This window comes from Orycteropus afer, unplaced genomic scaffold, assembly GCF_000298275.1.
Source record: "Orycteropus afer afer isolate SDZICR_OR568_19922 unplaced genomic scaffold, OryAfe1.0 scaffold00136, whole genome shotgun sequence".
Taxonomy (NCBI): Eukaryota; Metazoa; Chordata; class Mammalia; order Tubulidentata; family Orycteropodidae; genus Orycteropus; species Orycteropus afer.
In genome coordinates this window covers 3,882,254-3,901,259 of record NW_006921723.1, presented here as the reverse complement: position 1 = coordinate 3,901,259, position 19,006 = coordinate 3,882,254, and the positions used below count along the sequence as shown (strand labels likewise).

The 19,006-nt window shown below is 60.6% G+C and overlaps 2 protein-coding genes across 2 annotated transcripts in view; one reads left to right on the top strand and one right to left on the bottom strand.

Moving 5' to 3' along the window:
• The window catches only part of NOC2L (NOC2 like nucleolar associated transcriptional repressor), an 11,882-nt gene extending 11,197 nt beyond the window's left edge, over nt 1–685 (top strand). The window contains exons 18-19 of the mRNA XM_042781585.1: nt 251–344; nt 579–685. Coding sequence (XP_042637519.1) covers nt 251–344; nt 579–685 — 201 coding nt within the window. The remainder of the gene's footprint in view (nt 1–250; nt 345–578) is intronic.
• A 505-nt stretch (nt 686–1,190) lies between these two features.
• Nucleotides 1,191–18,787, bottom strand: SAMD11 (sterile alpha motif domain containing 11). Its single transcript, XM_007945393.2, has 14 exons — nt 18,271–18,787; nt 17,193–17,284; nt 13,564–13,745; nt 12,834–12,884; nt 9,547–9,671; nt 6,903–6,998; nt 6,569–6,703; nt 4,442–4,601; nt 3,208–3,323; nt 2,948–3,026; nt 2,374–2,876; nt 2,022–2,146; nt 1,573–1,683; nt 1,191–1,415 (listed from the first exon to the last, which is right to left on the bottom strand). Exons 1-14 carry the CDS (start codon nt 18,785–18,787, stop codon nt 1,191–1,193), a joined length of 2,517 nt encoding a protein of 838 aa, XP_007943584.2.
• Between the last annotated feature and the right edge of the window lie 219 nt (nt 18,788–19,006).

The following is a 19,006-nucleotide window of genomic DNA, read 5'->3' as shown; positions in this document are numbered from 1 at the left end:
CCGTGGCTATTGTCACTGGTTCCTCCCTCCTTGCTGGCCGGTGTTGAAGTGGAGGTTTTAAGATCCTGCTCTAGGCTTCCTTGAGATGGGTACTTTGGCCCCAGTGCAGATTCTACTCTCCCTAGGGCAGTTCTGTGCCCCACCTGCTGGTTGTTCCCATATAGCCAAACTGGGAGTGGACAGTTCCCTCAGCTGTACTGTGCAGGCTGGCTGTCCACTCACTGGCCTTTACTCTTGTACTCTAGAGGAGCCTGGGTCCCTGAGAGCTCAGCAGAGGGTGACAGCACAGGAGGAGGAAGATGGTGGTGATGGCAGCAGCAGTGAAGAAGTCAGTGATTCAGAGGGTGAGTGCTTCTGGCCTGGTGGAGCCTGGGGTGGGCCAGAGGGCAGGTTGTCCGAGGGCAGTTCTAAGTAGGCAGACCTCAACTACCCATGTCCCGGGAGGCTGGCCCAGCTGCTCTGGCAGCCAGCACAGTGGCTCCGATAAATTAATTAGTGCCATGATTAATTAGTGATGAGTAACCTCCAGGCTGGCTCTTCCTGATAGAGCAGGATTTATGTGGCCTCGATCCCTGCAGATGGCGGCACAGACGTGGAGGCGGGGCTGAGCCCCAGGGAGCTGCAGAGGCTGGCCCAGGGGCCAGAGGATGAGCTAGAGGACCTGCAGCTCTCCGAGGAGGACTGAGGCACCACTGCAGCCCACAGTGGGCAAGGACTTTATTTTTATAACGTGAAGACCAAACGTACCGAGAGTTGGGCCGCTTCCTCTGGTGGTGACCCTGGGCAGGAACCCGATGCAGAGCCTGCCCACTGCGGCCCCCCACACTGTGGGAAGGAAGCTATCCCCTCCTGATTGCAGGATGCACAAGGCCCTAGAGCTGGACCAGCCTCCCCCCCCCCCCCTTTTAGGGGAGCTGGGGCCTGGCTGGAGCCCACATGTTCCCAGGCAGTCTCCTGTCTTTGGTTTGTCTGTTTCTGCCCCAGATCCAGTCCCCAGGGAGCCCAGGCACAGGCTGCTTTCTGGGCTGTGCAGCACCCCCATGTCTTTGGGACTTCTTTTCTAAATCACGTTTCTCACTATTAAAATGTCTGGTTCTTTGCATCCAAATCCAAAAGGAAAAATAAGTTGGGAGTGGGGTAGGGGGAACGTTGCAACAGTTTCTCACTGGGGAGGGTCTGGGCACTGGGGCTCAGCACAGGGGCTGGGAGGGGTCGGTGGCCACAGGGAGCAGGGTGGCAGTTCCATTCTCTTGCTGGGGTGAGGCTCGGCCATAGGGGGAGGTGGCTGTTTCCAGGGATGGGGACTGCTCCCCAGCTGTGAGTTCCCGCTCAGGGGCCCGCAGTGGTGGTGGCTGCAGTGGCAGAGCCACGGGGAAGCTGGCCATGTAGAACACTCGGCCCAGGCGCCTGGCCACCTGCAGAGACAGGCCTGGGTAAGCAGGCACCCTGGGGGGGGGGAGGAAGGGGTGGTGCCCACCCCTCAAGGGTACTTTCCCTCCCAGGGTTACCTCATATTTGGTGCCCACCCATCAAGACTCTTCCCCCATTCTGACTCCCTCTCTTAGAGCCCACCTGAGCCCGGATCTTGAGTGCAGGGCCCAGCTTCAACCCCATGGTGGTCAGCAGGTGCTCCTCAGTCAGCAGGGGCAGGGTCTCCCCATCAATCCCCTGTTCTCTGAAGACCTGTGAGGGGAGTCGGGACCTGAGGACCAGAACCAGTGCCTGCCTGTCCCTGCCCCCAGATCCTTCCACCCCAGCCAGGAACCATGGCCCAAGAATTTCTGGAACAGGACAGGGCTGTTTGTGCTTTACTGTGAAAACAAAGTCCCCCTAGTGTTGGGCACATGCCAGTACCAGAGGTGGGGGTGGTGCTAGACCAGTGTGTTCCTCATCCCCATCCTCACCCCCACCCCCACCCCACCCCTGACTGCTTTCTGGAGGGACTCTGGGGTGGAGAAAGCTGCTGGAGGTGGTACTGCCTTGCCAAGGGGGGATCCCAGGTACACCCAGCCCCCCCTCACCGGTGCATACTCCCCACAGCCAGACAGGCCCCCCACAAAGCTGCACACGTCATCCACTGTCCACTTGCTGACATCCTCAGGGGCTGTGGCGTCCTCCCTGTCTATGAAGAGCCCCCCTGCAGCGCCTGGGTGGGGGAGGGCTGTCACTGAGACCCAGCACGCTACTCCCCACACCCAGTCCATGCCTGGTTCCACCCACCCCCCGCCCCCTCCCCCTCCACACCCCTCCACGCGAGAGTGCACGCTTGCCCTGGTTGCTTGAAGTTGAACCATACTGGGAGAGGTTCCCCTCCCCGCACACCAGTGAGCCAGGCTGGGGCTCAACCCCGCCCATGGAGGGAGTAAAGCCCACCTGTGTGGAAGTAGGGGTTGACGGTGTAGGGGAGGCCCAGGGGCAATGCAGGGGGCAGTGTGGGCCCTGAGAGCACTCCTTTCCCCTCTGCGCCGGCCCCTCCTCCAGCTGGGGTTTGGTCCAGGGTGGGGCCCTGGTCCCCTGGAACCACCGTCTCTGTGTCCTCTCCATCGGAGTCCTTGGGGGGCTCGTCCTCAGAGCCATCCTGTACCCAAAGTCCGGCCCCCGCAGTCTCCTTGGGCTCATTGGGCCGAGGTGGAGCCTGTCCTGGCGCCCCTTTCCGGGCGGCCCGACGAGCAGGCTCTCGGGGAGGGGTAGGGGGGCCCTGAGGGGGCAGCGCCAGAAGCGGCGCCGAGCTGTGTCTCAGCACCAGCATGGCCCCGCGCCGCTGCAGCTCCTCGGCGCCGTCGGGCGGGCGCAGGGCGGGCTCAGGCGCCAGCAGCTGCGGGCGGTGCGCGCTCTCCAGCTCCTTCTGCCGGAGCAGCTCAGCGGACATCTCCAGCCTGGGCCAGAAGGGCAGGGGTCAGCGACATGGACGCGCTGCCCACTCCCACGCCAGCGCGGGTGCACCTACCGTGCCAGGTTCTGTTTCCGCAGCAACTCCTGCTGCCGGGCGAACATCTCTGCCTGGGCAGGAGGCAGGAAGCCGTAGCCTGGGGCAAGGGGGGGGCAAGCCACGGGGACCAGGTGGCCGAGTGGTCCAGGCCACCCACCCCACCCAGTTCTGTCCTCGGTCCAGAGCACTCGTGCTCCACAGTCGCCCCGACGCTCAGGCGCGTGCACTCACGGCCCCCCAGGACACAAAGGGCTCGCGCGTACCCGCCCGCTCCTCACCTGGGGTCTGGCACAAAGCCGAGGGCACCCCCAGGAAGGGGGGCCTGAGGTGGGGACCCAGAGCAATGTGCGGGGCATTCTGGGGCGACAGCAGGGGGGGCGGCTGCGACAGCTCCCTGTGTACAGCGGGGCAGTGAGCTACGCACACCGCGACCCCGGGCCCCCGCCCTGCGCGCCCCCAATTCCCGGAACCTCGCCCCCAAAGCCGCCTCCGCTAATTGCCCGCCGACCGGGCGGTCGATGCGCCGCTCGTTACAGCTCTAGGTCGTGCCCGCCCCCGCCGGCGGCGCCAATTAATCTCGGGCGGCGGCGCGGAGGCGCTGACCCGGCGGGCGGCGGGCGCGACTGCAGCGGTAATTACCGCGCGGGGCGTGCCGGGGGAGCCCCCGTCGCCTCCCCGCTCCCTTTCCCTCTCCCTCGTCTCCCCTTCCCCCTTCTCCCCTCTTGTACCCTCCCCACCCCCCTGCGGACTCTACAGGGGCCGGGCGCGGCGTAATTAGCCCGCAGTCCGGGAGGCGGCGGAGGCAGCTGCAGACGCGCCGCTGGGCGTAAAGGGGTCGGCAGCGGGGGTGGGGTAGGGGGGGTGAGGTGCTAGAGGGCGGGGAGCTATGGGTACCTCCGCGGCCAGGAAGGAGAGCCGCCGCAGCCCCTCCCGCCTCCTTGCCAGCTTCCTGCTGTGGTGTCTCTTGAGGTCCCCCGACCCGACCCGCTGACACCTGAGGCGGCCTCTGTGTGCTGACAGCTCCTGAGTTTGTGCCCCCCCCCCCAGCTCCAGAGTCCCCAAGCTGATACCCTCCTTGATTTGGGGGTCTCCAGATCTCCCACCACATCCTGCCTCTGCCTCCAGTTCCCTGGCATACCTATAAGGAATCTAAGCCCTAAGGCACTTGGAATCAGTGGTCCCCCAGTTTCCCATACTGTGGTCAACCCCACCCCTACCCCTTCTAACCTAGAATAGTTCTTGTTGTCTCCCAGCTCAGCATGAGCCTTGGGCACACCCAGCCTGGGGGCACTCAGTACCTGCATATGTGGCCCCATGGTGAGAGGGAGGCATGTACCAATGGGTATGAATACTAGTTGGTAAAGGTGGCTGAGAAGTTAGGAGGGTTTTCAGCTCTTGAACTTGACAGCCTGCCCACCCACCTCCACACCCCAGAAGCAAGCACAGAATACATGGGGTCTCTCCTGGCTGCTCTCTCCCTGACAACACAAACTCCAGCCCCTACTCCAGTACCTCTCTGGGAAGGATGGGGTAGCTGTTGGGGCGATGTTTTCCCGGTGCTGGGCCAGGCCCTGCTTCCGACGCTGACCTGTGGACGAAGGCAGGTGAACTTCCAGGCCACTGGGGCTCCGCACAGCTGCAGCTGCCACCTCCTGGCGGACCCTCAGAAGATCTGGGGGGATGACAGGCAGAAGTGACCCAGAGGCCAGACTCCCCTGTGCTTCCACTCCCCCCACCCTGGTGAGCATAGAACATTCACCCAGGGACATCAAGGGGACCAGGAAGCAGTAGAGTAGATCCTCAAAGCTACCCTGTGCCAGGCCCCCTGCACTGACCCTCCTATTCACCAGATCCGAACACTGACCCTGCTGTGCACTAGCCTGCAGACACTGACCGTACTGTAGACCAGGTCCTCACACTGATCCTGGGCTGGTTGATCACCAGGACAGAAAGATTAGTAGCACACAGTAGGGCAAGGGAGACAGATGAATCACTACCACAGTGCAATAAGGGCTAGAAGATGCTGGGGGTTGGGACTGGCATCAGTGGATCCTTCAAAAGGGGCACCGGGATGTTATTAACCAAAGTGAGGCTGGAAGGAGGCAAAGGGCACTCCAGGCAGGGGAGCCAGGCATGTAAAAGTGTGCAGACCAGATCCTGCTGGGTTTGGATTTTGTTAGAGAAAGAGATCCCATATGCACACATGCAAGGAGCAAGGTGGGGTCTACAGAGCTGTAGGCCTGAAGGAGGGGACTGAAAAGAACCGGGCAGACATGAGGGCACAGGCTGTGGCCATGGGGTGGGGAGAGCAGCTGGAGAGGAGACCAGGAGTTGGAGGGGGAAGACAGGTGTGCCTCAACCCTGGGCTGACTCAGGCTGCTGTTAAGAAGACCCCTACTAGGTGGGAAAGCAGGAAAGTTCCAGAGATCCCCCAGACACAGAGCTGACAGAGAGAGGGGTCATGTATGATACATGGTCTTATGTGGGCACAAAGTATGCACAGATACAGTATACACACAAAACAGCATACATAAGCACATACGCATAACACATGCAGGCACATGTGTGCACAGGTAGGCACATGGTACACAGGCACACGTATGCACCTCTAGGTACATGCACACACAGGCACATGACACACAAAATATGTCTGAACCACTGCTGCACACGCGAGTCTCCAGGTTGCTCAGGGCCAACCCTGAATCCCTCCCGCATCCCCCACTTGCGCAGGCTCCGCCGCTGCTGTTTATAAATTAATTACCCGAAAAGCGGAGGCCGGTCCTGCCCCAGGCCGGATGCCAGCCTGCAGAGCCGAGCAGGCGCGGCCGCCCGCATCGATCCCAGCGGTGCCTCCGCCGCCCCCGCGCCACGGCCGTGGTTATTTACAGTCGGCTCCACAGCGGGGGTGGCGGCTCCGCGGCGGGGACCGTGATTGACAGCCAGCTCCCCGGGCGCGAGGCCCGTACCCCTCCCCCTCACCGGCCAGCAGCGGCCCCAGGCAGGGCAGGGAAAGCAATTAAAAAGGAAGATTTTTAAATTATTAACATTTGGTGAATTATTCAGGCTCGCAGTGCCTGAGCTGCCCTGGGGGACAGTGCCTTGTGTGCAGAGAGGAAACCCTGCCCCCTTTCTGGGTGCACTCCCTCCTGCTAGAAAAGCCAGGGCTCCCCTGACTGGCTTGGAGGGAGAGGCCAGGATGCAGCTGGACTGACCACAGGGTGGGAGGTAGGAGAGGGCAGGGACAGCCAACCCCCTACTATCTTCTACTCCATTTACCCACACCAGTCGTGGATGCTCGAGGCCATGGACACTCACCCAGGGTCTGGTCACTCCTGACTGAGGGTCCACATCCCCTAACTGGCCCCGCGGCGGGGTAACTGACTTTTCAGCGAAAGGAAGACAGACGTGACACAGACTGAGAGGACCCTCATCTACGGGGCAGCGGGCCTGGGACTTAGTTTCCTCATCCAACCTCAGGAAAAGGTGGCCCATGGGAGACGTGGGTGTGGCCATTAGAAGAGATAGAGAGTAGGAGAAGGGACAGTGTGGGCCGGCCAGCCTTCAAGGCAGGTCAGCGGCTGGATGGAATTTGGGCAGAGATGATGGCATGTTCTGGGTGGGCACCGGTCAAGCACATACCGTGGCTGGGCAAGCCCAGGTGGTAGAGCCGCTGTGGGTCCTCGAAGGTGCCTGCCTCACTCAGCGCCGACACAAGGCGGCGGTAATGCTCCTCAGGGGCCATACTTGGCCCAAGCTCCGGCAGCAGCAGAGTCTCTGGTTAGGGAGCACAAAGGGTAGGTGGGGGCTTCTCCTTTAGACCCTGCTGAGAGGAAGGGGCCGGGCCTCTTCCCTTAGACCCTGCTTAGGAGGCTGGTCCTGCCCTGTGAACTCCTCCTGCACAAGGTCCCAGCATACTCAGGGCTGAGTTCTTTCTCCCTCCTTCAGCAACCCCTCTCCGTCGTCAGGCTCTCACCTGAGGGGGACTCGCTGCTTCTTCGGGCCTTCTTCTCAGATGGGCAGTCAATGCTGATGTGGGGGGAGGGGCCCAGCCTCTTGCCCAATAGGTCACCTGTGGGAAGGAGCATCTCAGGAACCCAGCCCCTTCCCCTCATGCAATCTCCCATCCTCCTGTTGGTCCTGGTGGACCAAGGGTGGGTCCAGCCCAGGGTCCCAGTAACTAAGGACATCCATCGTGAAGGAGTGGAGGAAGGAGCAAAGGGGCAGGACAGCCCGTCCCTGGGCTCTGGGGCTTATGTACAAGTGTGAGATGCTGCATGAAAGGCCTTGGGGAAGCTCAGGACGCCTCAGGCTACCCTGCTGCCAGGTCAGGCTTACTACAGAGCCTCATGGCATTGATGCAGAAGAATGAGATACTTTTGATTTGGTGAGGACAGGGAAGGGCGGGTGTTGGCGAGGACAGAGAGGGGTGGGTGATGCAGGGTCCCATGCCAGTCTGGAGATGGGGTGGGGAAGGTGTGTGGAGTAAGCACACCCCACTCCACCCCTGGCTGTAGGCAGAGTCCCCACTCCTGGGCTAGGTAGTACCTCTGCCCACCTGCATGCCTGGCCCTGCATCCCTGAGGCTGGGCTGCCTCCTCAGCCCCACACAGGGCCACCCACAGCCCTGAGCCACACAAATCCATCTTCTACACTGGTGCAAGCCCCACAGACACTCGAACCCATGCCTATTGTATCCGTTCACCCAGCCCTCGGGTGGCACTCCCTGACAGGGCCTGGGCCCTCCCCACCCTCAGGAGCCTCCCATCAAGCACGTTGAGGACCCACCACTGGGACCCAGAGAATGGGCTCCTAGACCTGGGTCTGCCCCGGAAGCCTGGCCGTCAGCTCCAAAGCTTAATTCCTTTTTCTTATTCCCTTAATCTGTCATTTTTATCAGGCCGGGAAGTGCGCAGCATCAGAGCAGCCGATCAATCTCCACATTACAGCTGACAGAATGGTGCTAATAACTTATTGATCTCAGCCACCTTACCTCCACTGGCTGGGGCAGCCTGTCCCCCAGCCCCAGGCCTGTTCCCCAGCCCCAGGCCTGCCCCAAAGTGAGGGACAGTGTCTGAGGACTAGGCAGGCTGAACCCGTCTGGATGGACTGTTGGGGTACTTGGCAACAATTGGCAGGGAGGCAGGTCTGGTTCCCAGGTCTCCCGGAGTAGGAGAGACAGAGGCAGGAGGGGGGTGCACAACTCCCCCAGCACCCCCACACCTACCCCTCTAGGGACAGATGCAGGGAGGAGGCCTTTCTATAAATAACCCAGAGGCTGTCCCTGGGCAGCAACCTGTTTCCAACTTTCCAGGCAGTTGGAACTCTCCTCCCCTTTCCGGGTGGGGTGAGAGTGGCGGGGGGGCTCTTCTCTACTCCGGGGAAGCCCAGAACATGACAGCCTGGGCGAGGGGCTGCCATGGGAGCTCGAGGTCTCTAGTTCCTGAGGAAGGTTGTATTCGCAGGACATGCTGGGGATAGCAAGGGTGCCCCAAGAACAACTGCAGACACACAGGTGGGCTCACGCTGTCACAGATGTGGGCAAAGATCTGCTCCCAAGCCTCTGACAAGGTTGGGAGGGGACGCATGTGTGCCTATTTGGGGAGGGGCTAGGGCTAGGGGGTCTCAGGAAGCAAGAGCAGGTAATGACCCCCAGCCAAACAGGGGGGCATGGATACATATTTGTATGGATACATGGATACATATTTAAAATCTGTATGCACCATTATGCATACACATGTGACACACGCATGGCACACATGGTACTACTTCAGGCAAAGCATATGGCACCCAACAAATGCACTTGAGGACGCAAGGACACAGGTGTGAGTGGAACTGGGGTGCGGCTGAGCACACACATGCTGTGTATGCACACGCACATGGGGACCTCGTGTGCAGGCGGCCACAGGGAGGCCCTGCTGGCTCAGAACATCTCAATCATGGCGGAGCCGCTCCGCCCAATCGATGGGGCAATTAGATTTTATCAGCCGCTTGGCCGCCTCATCCAGCCTGGCTCAGCGCAGCCCCCGCCTTCCAGGGCTGGCAGCTGGGTGTACCAAAGGGGACCCCAGCCAAGGCAGCAGAGCGCAGGCCGCCCAGCTTTCTTGGGAGTGGCCAAGTCACTGGGACTCTAGTCCCCTGACCAATGCTCTGCAAGGTGCCTGGGGCTGGGTTCCCAGGGATGCCCCTTTCTCTGATTTCCTCCCGCAGAGGTCTGCCCTGGGCTGCAGGGAGCAAGTCTCTGCTATCCTGGCCGTTTCTGAGCCTCTGTGAGGGCTGTGTATTCAAGTCTAGGGGCCTGCATCATCCCGTGCGGAGGGCAGCAGTGGCCTTGGCGGCTGCAAGCCCCCAACCAGCAGCAGCGGCGGCGGCGGCGGCGGCGGCAGCAGTGGAGCCACAGCCCCGCCTCCCGTCTGCCTGGCCGGGATTAACACAATTACCATCACGAGGCGCCCCGGGGGACAGGCGGCCTCGCCACCTCCGCCTCACTGGCCTCCTGGCTGCCGGCCAAGGCTGCTGGGGGTGGCGCGTCCAGGCTGCTGAGCACAGACGCCTGGATGGGGTGGGGCTATCCCCGTGGAGCTGAGCTCGTCCACCCCTCCATCCCCGCCAGCCCTCACCTGCGGCTCCCAGGCCGAGCTCCGCACTGCTTCTCTGGAATTCGCAGCGGCTCTGGGGCTCAGGCATCACGAGGTGGCGGCTGCGGTGCACACTGGATATGAGAGTGGAGAGGTCACTGTCCTGGCTGTGACAAAGCAAGAGAGAAGAAGGGCAGGCAGCTGGGGCAACCCAAGTGCCCAGACCAGGCACAGCAAGGCCAATCCCCCTGGATGCAAGGCATGAGGTAGCACCGTGATAAGTGTGCAGGGCCTGCAAGTGGTGTGTGTGCACTGATATGCACGTGTGCACTGAGCAGCAGCCATGGTGCAGCTCACGATCAGATCTGCCCAGCTCCAGGACAGTCTTGCAGTTGCTGTCTTGCAAGAGGACTCAGCTGTGCCCTGTCTCCCAGCAGGGGTCTGTTCCTGCAGGACAGTCACCCAGAGAGGACAAACCTGCCACAGGCTACAGCCTCACTGCCACACTAGGAATATGGCTTGAATCATTGAAATTATAATGTATCGCCCCCCAGGTAGATACAATACTTAATTTGTTCTAGGAACAAGGAAAAGAGGTTCAGACTGAATTCCTGTGGCTGACAGATACATGCGTGCACAAAGACACACACAGAGAGGCACACATGTGTCCACACAGAAGTACACATGGGGACATACCCACATACATATGTGTGTATGGAAATACAGATGAGAACACAGACACACACATGCAGGAACACACACACACGGACACACAGAGACACAGATGCACACACATGCAGGGACACACAGATACATTCATGTGCACATATAGGGATACAGTGCACGTGAGGACATACATGAGAGGACGGGGACAGCACATGTATGGAGACATATGCACACAGATATATATACACATGCATACATCGGAACATGTGCACACACAGGGACACAGACACATACATGCATGTACAGGAGAACACATAGATACATGTAGTGCACAGCTGCACAAGGACAGAGATCCAGGTTTGCCTGGGCCTAAGAATCAGAGCAAGCCAGGCTTGTGTGAACTGGGAACAAATATGCGTTTAACTCTTTTTTTGCCTAGCTTTTCTTCTTCCTGCTAAGTCAGCTGGATCCTACACCCACAGAGCCCAGAGAGGAGGAGGCAAGAGGAACCCCAGGGTGACTTCCTGAGCACAGGAAGGCTGCCTGTAGCTCAAGCACACAGCCAGGCCCCCACCCTCCACACGCGGCACCCGTGCCCAGCCCACCTGTGATAGAGCGGCCTTTCAGCTGGGCCACAGCACACGGAGCCTCCACGAGTGACCAGGAAACCCTGACCTTAAACCTCATTAAATAGCCTCCCTGGCCTGGGCCGGCAGCCGGGGCTAATCCCGGCTGGCTCCTAATCAGATCCGTTTCAGCTCCAAAGCCTGGGCTGCAGAGGCCCTGGAGCCTTCCAGGAGACCCAGATGCGGGTCCCCTCAAACTGCCCCCCCCATGCAAACAGGTGGGCCCAGGTAAGTACTTTATGGGATTAATTCCCAGCGAATCTCATCCCCTCCATCATCCTCATCAATGCAGGGGCGAGGGGGGTGTCAGAGAAAGAACTGCTGTTCTCAGCACTGGGGAGGGGGAGGGCAGCCCAGGTGCTGAGCTGTCCTGCTGCCGGGGGTCCCTGCTCAGACTCTCATGGCAGGCGAATCTACTTCCCAAGGACTCAGGAAGGAAGAACCCCAGGGTTGGTTTTCCACAATCCCCAGCCCAGCAGCTACACAAGGACTTGATTTGAGCCCTGAAGGGTGTCCAAGAAGCTGCACACGCAGGCAGGGGGATGCTGAGGACCCCTGGCCTTTGTCTTGGACCCAGAAAGCACATGCCCTGTGGAGCTCCTAGCTGTTGTTTCTCCCCACGAGGACCTCTCCAGCTGAACACAGGGGTAGCCTGTCTGATCACCGAGCACGTTAGGCCAGGTGCTATGTAAAGAACCACAGAGTAACCGCACAGTCTCTGCACTGGAGAGGCTGGGGAGGGGGAGGGCCTGAAGCCTCCCACCAGCCTGGGGTCTCGGGTGAGCAGGGATCACGTCACCCATGAAAACCAGGGAGCCAGTGAGCATTTGCTGCCCGGGGTTCTGCATGGACACTGGAGGGGGCACAGCCGGCAGAACCCTGTAGATAGGGTTTTGCTCACTCCAACTGCTCCAACCAGATAGACAGGGGGACAGAGAGTAGGAGATGTAGACAGATGGACAGAAGTGGAGCTGGATGAAGGAACAGACAGACAGGTGGAGACAGACAGGTGGATGGAGAGGGGGCTGGAGACAGATGGACAAAAACAGATGGACAGATGAAGGAGACATAATAGAGACTGATAGACGGATGGAGACAGGCACAGAAACAGGTGGACAGATAATGGAGACAGATGGACAGAGACAAGAGACCGAAGGACAGACAGGAAGGGCCAGGAAGAGAGACAGGCAGAGAGCTGGGGGGAGCGTTGGGGAGACTGGGCATAGGCCGACTCCACAAGCCCTCAGCAGGATGTACTGCCATCCCTGTGGGGGCCAGCGGCAGCTCCCCTGATGAAATCAGGATGGTGTCTGGCCCCTCCTGGCCTCACAGTCGGACCAGGTCCCCTCAGTGGTCAGCACTCCCTGCTTCCCTCGGTTGGGGTGGGGGCAGGCATGGCAGAAGGACCCCCTCCTGGGTGGAGGCAGCACTGGGATCTCCTTCAGACCTCACGGACAAATTTATCTTGTAATGTCCCAAGTAAAAGGCTCATAAAATGTCATCAATGTTCATGACGGTTCATAAAAATGATCAGTTGAGCTGGCAACTCCAAAATGAGGTGGAAATAAGTTTAAAGATGTTTTTATTGTAATTCGGCTCCAGGCCCCTGCAGCGCTCTCACAGCCATAAATATCAACACATCCTGCCTGAGGCAGGACCAGGGGGCCTGGGAAGGCTGGCTCCACCAGGACCTACCTGCTCTGCCTGATGCCCTGCTGGGATGGAGCCCCAGTGCTGCAGATGATTGGAGAATAAGAAACCAAGACTGGCCACCCTGCACCCTGGAGCAGAACAAGGGCCCCCTGAGCCCTATCTCCTCCAGCCCCCTCCTTTTCACTCCTGCCTCTATCTCAGATTCACTTCTTCTTCCCATGCAGCCTGAGTCTGCATAGACCTGAGAAAGCCTCATGGAGAGGGGCCAGGGTAAGAACCACAAGGAGATAGCGAACAAAGGACAGACACACAGACCCACAGGCAGAAGAGAGGTAGGAGGCGGCTCAGGAGTCAAGGCAGACTGGGGCCAGCAAGGGCTCCTACCTGCAGGATGTCTCTCGGAAGGAGATGTTCACATCCCAGTGGGTGTGGACCCTGCAGGGAAAGAGGTAAGGTCGGTATGTCTCACTGCCAGCATCTCGGTCAGAGCAAGCGGTCTTCCCAGAAATACCCCAGGTTTGAGGGGAGGTGGCCAGGAGCCATTGTAGACGTGGGTGGACAAACAAGGTGCACAGTGGCCAGACATGGGGCTCAGGAGGGTGATTTTAGGAGAGCAACGGGAACATGTGAAAAGGCCAAGTGGGAAAAGGAAGGGCCTGGAGATGCTAGGGATGTATGGGTTGGACGGATGGACCAATGGACAGACAGATGGACAAATGAATAGACAGATGGACAAAGAGACAGATGAATGAATTAGATGGGTGAGTGGACAGATGGATGGATGGATGGATGGATGAATGGATGGGTGGATGGACAAGAGGGTGACTAGACAGATAGAAAGCTGAAGGTGCCTCTTCCAGGAGTAGAGATGGCAGCAATCAGAAAGGTCAGGCCCAAGCCTGGGGGGAGAGTGAGGACAGGAGAGCCACTGATATGGCCCCCATGGGGAAGGCGGTACCCCACTGGCCAAACCCTGGGCCAAGGCTCTGCTTCCTGGCCTGGGATGGGACCAGCAAGCCCTTCCTGTCCTTCCCTTCCTCCCTCTTCTGTCCCCTCCTCCGCCCCAGCCTCCCCATCCACCCCAAGTCTCTGGCAGCTGATCCCAGCCACGCACCTTCTCTTCATGATACTGACGCGCAGATCGTCCTCCCTCTTCATACCCGGCCGCCGCCTGCAGGCCAGGCTGCTCCCGTCACTGGCGCCATCACTGGCCAGGAAGCTGGGGGCTGGCTCCTTCTTCAGGACCCGTGCGGGGGGCAGGGCGATGGCCCTCTTGTCTGCCAGTCGGCCCCGGTTCTGCACAGGTAGGTAAAGAAAAAGGTCAGGCCAACTCCCAGGCCTGGGGGTCACAGAAGCCCTCAGGGCCACCACTGAGGATAAATAAGCACAACCCAGTACCCTTTGGCCTAACTGCAGTGGAGGTGATCCCCAGCCTCTAGTACAGTCCCCGGGAGCCAGAAGACAATGCTCAGGCCAAGGCCTGGGGTCAGGCACAGCCCACAGGGCCAGAGGATTATAGGGTTGTGAGGTCAGACCAGGTATGCTGGGGGCCACCCTGTCCATACTCTAGACTCAGTCCCTGTTCCTTGTGACCTGTGACTGTAGTAGGGAAGTGAGCAGTGTGCCCTTCACCCTGCTCCCTTCTTGGGCTCCCCTGCTGTGTGAATCCCACTCACCCCAACCTCACCCTGAGGGACCAGGATTGAGGGATGCAGATTTCTCTCCAAGGCCTGGCCCATGGTGTTCATGGTGGTCGTGGTGGTGGGGGTGGGGGGGTGGGAATGTGGCAGGAGGTGTATTCCAAGGGTCAGACACACACAGGCATAAGGCCCCACACAGAGTACAGGCATTCTCAGAGCCCCTGTGTATCAAGGACATGCATCTGCACAGCACATGTGTGCACAGAGAGCATGTGGGAGGTGCGTGAGCAGAGAAGGGCAGTTCTGCAGGTGTCTGTTGCCCCATCACCCCTGGGCAAAGAAGGAGTTATTGACCATTCTCCAGTGGGCTGCTAGCTCAGGGAGGCAGTGGGCCCTTGGGACTCTCTTATTCCCGCTCACGCCTTCAGCCACTTGGGGCTTTCCCAGACCTCCTCTCCCACTGACAGGATGATGTGTCCCATCAGGTCTGTGAGCCTGAAGAGGAGGGCTTCACAGAGAGTCTCACTCCTCCAGTAACAGCCCCTGGGGCTGGGTAAAAGGTCTTCTGTACCCAGAGTCACTGTCACCTCTGGACATGTGTCCCAACAGCGATGTGCACCACAGACTCCCTCCCTGCGATTCAGGGGCTACAGCCTCTCCCTACCCCACATGGGATCCAGACCTATGGTTCACCCCCTCCATTAGATCTGGGGGGCTACAGTCTGCTACTCCCATGGGACCTGGGGCAATGGCCTTGCCACATTTGTTTTAAATACCCTCGTTTCCTTCTCCCTAATAAACACTCTTCAGGTTGACTTGGCAGTGTAGGGATGAGGATGGGTAGGGCAGCGGGGTCTGACGACAGGGTTGGAGGACCTGGGCTGGCTATGGGTTAGGGGAGTAGTCTGAAGCTGCCTGGTGGGCCTGACAGCTGCACTCTGCCAGGAAGTCCCTGCTTAGCTCTATCCCTCTCTAGGCTGCCGTAGCCCAAGCACCAGGATCTGGCCTCTGGAAGAGATCAGCCTTAGACGAGGGCACCAAGAAGGCCTCAGGAGGGCCCCATCTCACCCTCACCCCACCCTCTCCTCTCCTGCCTTTCTGCCAACATGTCCCCCTGCCTCGTTTGTGTGACGGAGAAGAGGGATGAGGCAGCAGGACTGCCTTAGGGAGAAGGCCAAGATGTGGCCGTGGTGCTTGGGGCTGCCCGAGGGGGTTGCTGAGAACGAGGCTGGCTCCCCCAAGGATAGCCACAGAGCCCTCTGAGTTTAAGGCCAGGGTGCCAACCCCCACCCATCCAATAGCACATGGACAGTTGGGGGAGGGGGGCATGACCTCGTTCTGTTCCCTGGGATATCCATGACCACGAAATGTGCAGCACATGTGGCCTGGCTGTGCTTGTCTGTAACTCTGAGGGACAACAAATGGAAATAATAGGAGGCCTGCAGGTCTTTTTCCCAAGGAAGGGCTACAGGGCAAGCCCAGAAGGGGCCAGGCTCAGGAGGGGAGATACTCAGCGTAGGCAGCCCTGGGCTGTGGCCTATCCCCTCTCTGCATCTTAGGGTTCCCCTTGGAGATGAAGAGAAAAATCTATTCCCCACAGTGACACAGGGGATGTGAACTTAAGTTGGGCTCAGGGTCCTCCCACAGGAGGCCTCAGGCTGCTCCCCCTGCCCACAGAAACCCTAAGCCAGCCCAGGGTTTCCCAGAGGCCCGTGTTCCAGCACTGGCTACATGGAGAAGTAGGGGGGAAACAGAACCCTCCATCTGGCCTCTTGCCTTAAAGAGTAGGTAGACAAGACCAGAGAAGCTCTAGTAGTGAAGTACCTAAGGCATCTGACTGCTAACCAGAAGGTTGGTGGTTCAAACCCACCAGCTACTCATTAGGAGAAAGATTGGGCAATCTACTTCTGTAAAGATTTACCGGGTCTCTGTGAGTTGGAATCAACTTGATGGCAGTGAATTTTGGTTTGAAGCTGGACCAGTGGGGTGGGACCTCTTTGTGCTCCCCTGAGTCTAGCTGATCTGGGTCTATTGGTACATAAGGACCCCTGGGGTGGGCACATGGTGAACTATGGGTGTTTCCCCTCTCATGCAGTATTGTGGAGTATTTGTGGGGGATAGTCCTGCCCACGGAGGGGGTGTCTGTAAAGCACTGATCCACAACCAATCTGCTATCTCTGTCCCCAGGTTTGACTTGCCCCCAAGGTCCCCAGCATCCCTAGGACACTGCCCTCCCCCATCCCACTAACAGTCCTAGGAAACAAGCCCACATGGGTACCTGCAGGGCCCCTTGCTCCCAACCCCTTCCTGGAGAAGGGGCTCCTGAGAGGAGCCAGGAATAGCTCCCCCACCCCACCCCCACTCCAGTCACTTCTCCCTGGGGTCCAGGTTGGACCCTCTCAGAGTGCAATGTCAGAGCACACCTCCATGCCCAGGGGACTGCTGAGGGGCCGAGGCAATGCTTCCAGGAAGCACTCCCTCTCCCCCACTCCTCAGTGAGTGATCCACGTATTTCTACCCTATGTCAGGGCCCTGCAGGCTGCCACCCTCCAGCCCTGCTCTCCTGTCACCAAAGGCCACTCTGCATGGACACATCTCAACCAATGGGTCCCCAGGACACTCCTGGGAGTCCAGGCTCCTCCAGGGCAGGGCTCCAGCCCCCAGCACACCAGAGATGCATGTCCACACCCAAAGCTGTGGCCACCCCAGAACGAGTATTACCCTGGATTGGCACCATTTACAGCTGGGCCAGACCACCCGGTGCCCTCTAGACCTGCGAGAGGGACAGCTCCTCGGCTCAATCAGGTGACAACATCCAGGGAGAGGATCCCACACCCTGAGCTTCTGGAGAAGCAGCTCCAAAACCCCAAAGAAGACTCCAGGACAGGCAGGCAGTAGTCGGGCATCCAAACAGGGAGGGGGCTGGGCCACCCCAGGATTCCAATACTGCATCTGGCGTCCCCTCAGGCTCCTCCCCACCCCCTCAGAGGCGCCCTCCAGCACACTCTCAAGGTTGAGGGCACAACTCCCCATCCTTGAAAACACCAGCAGAAGCATGCAGAGAGATACAGACCCTGCACCCCCAACTACACCCCCTTCTTACCACTGGGGAGGAGATTCGGCAACCAGGGCAGTCGCAGATGGGAGGGTGCACCTGCAGGATGCCCTTGGACATAAGCGTCTTCAGACTTTTCCCTACAAGGAGAGCCAAAGGCAGCACCGGTGAGGGCCAGAGTCGGGAACAGGAGAACCTCGCGCGGGTGGCACGCCTTCCAGGGGCGCAGCCAGAGGCACATGTATGAACCACACCATCCCCCGTCCCCTCTAGGTGCAACTTCCCGACCCGCCGCCCAGCCCACCCTAGCGGACGCCATCATGGGTATCTGCGGGACTCTAAACCTAACTCGGAGCGAGCGCCCTTCCGGCCAGAGGCGCGGTCTCCTCCCCGCCCCTGCGTCTCTCCCCGCGCTCCTCCCACTCCTGGCCGCCTCCCTCCTCCGGGAACTAGGGACTGCTTGAAGGAATGCCGAGCCCGGTCAGTGGTGCGGCGCCGTAGGGACCCGGGTCTGCACCCACCTCAGCGGCGGGAAAGGGCGGCCACCGCAGTCGCAAACCCCAAAGTCTTTCGCCACCCGGTCCCTAACTTTCCAACTCCCTTACTGTGCCTGGCGTTCCCCGCGTTCCCCCACGTTCCTACTCAGGCGCCCACACGTCGCGCCTTTGGAGGCAGGCTCCGGCAGGCGCATGAACAGGCTGCGCCTGGCCCAGCCACTCGGGCTCCGTGCGCGCCCTCGCTCCGACGCGCGTCCCCGCGCCGCCCCCACCTGCCCGCACCGCCCCGGCGCCTTCCCTCTCCTTCCACCAGCGCGCCCCCGCACCCGGACTGCACGTGCGCCCCTCTAGTTTCTCCAGAACCGAGGTCCGCGCTCGGGCAGGAAGGTGTCCCGCCGGGCCGGCCTCCCGTCAGCTCCACTGAGTTGTCGTCAACTTCCCCTGGGCTTCTGTCCCGGCCCGCCAGGGCGATCGTGCGGGGAGGGGGCTGTTCCTGCGCAGCCCCAGACCCGCAGCGCCCCCTCGGGGCCGAAACGGGTCTCCCTGGCAGCAGAGTCAGGGCGGTACGGCCCGCGAGTCCCCCTGGAGTGAGGGGGGTCTGGCCCGCTGGTCCCCCACCGCGGCCGCACCTTTGTGGCGAATGCTTCGCTTCCAGTCCTTGGCTGTCTCGCGGCCGCTGACGAACTGGAACTCGTTGGGCGTAAGCCACTCGCCGCGGTGGCGGATGGACGGACCCTTGCTGCCCTGGCAGAGTTTGCGCACGTAGAGCAGCGCGCGGTTGGCGCCGCACTCCACCTCTATGCAAGGCTCCCCGTTGTCCAGCAGTGGCTGGAAATCTGGCGCCGCAGCCGCGGCTGCCGAGAAGCGCTCGAGGGCCAGCGGGTCCCGGGGCAGGTGGAGGTGGGCGGCGGCCTCGTGCAGGCTGAGGTAGGCGCGCGAGGTGCGGAGCGGCGGCGCCAACAGTGCTTCATAGCCGGCGGCGGCGGCGGGCAGCGAGGCGGCCGGGGGTAGGGCGGCGGAGGCGGGCAACGGCGCCAGGTAGCCAGGCAGCGGCGGCAGCGGCAACGCGGCCAGGGGCGGGTGGAAGGTGGCCAGGGCTAGGGCCAGGTCCTCGCGGCCCGGGAGCTCCTTCTTGACAGCCGGCATGTCGCGCCGGCGGCCCCTCAGCTGGGTTCTCCGCCGCCGGCGCAACTTGTTCTGGCTGGGGCTGGAGTTGGGCCGCGGGGGCGGGAGGAGACCCGGGAGGCGCCTGGCCTCGCGCCCGCCCTGCGACACAGGGGATGTGAACTTAAGTTGGGCTCAGGGTCCTCCCACAGGAGGCCTCAGGCTGCTCCCCCTGCCCACAGAAACCCTAAGCCAGCCCAG

Coding starts and splice junctions, on each gene's coding strand:
- SAMD11 (XM_007945393.2), bottom strand. CDS start 18,787: ATGCCGGCTGTCAAGAAGGAGCTCCCGGGCCGCGAGGACCTGGCCCTA. Junction 12,885..13,563: donor GTCAGTATCATGAAGAGAAG/GTGCGTGGCTGG, acceptor CTTTCCCTGCAG/GGTCCACACCCACTGGGATG. Junction 2,877..2,947: donor CGGAAACAGAACCTGGCACG/GTAGGTGCACCC, acceptor CTTCTGGCCCAG/GCTGGAGATGTCCGCTGAGC.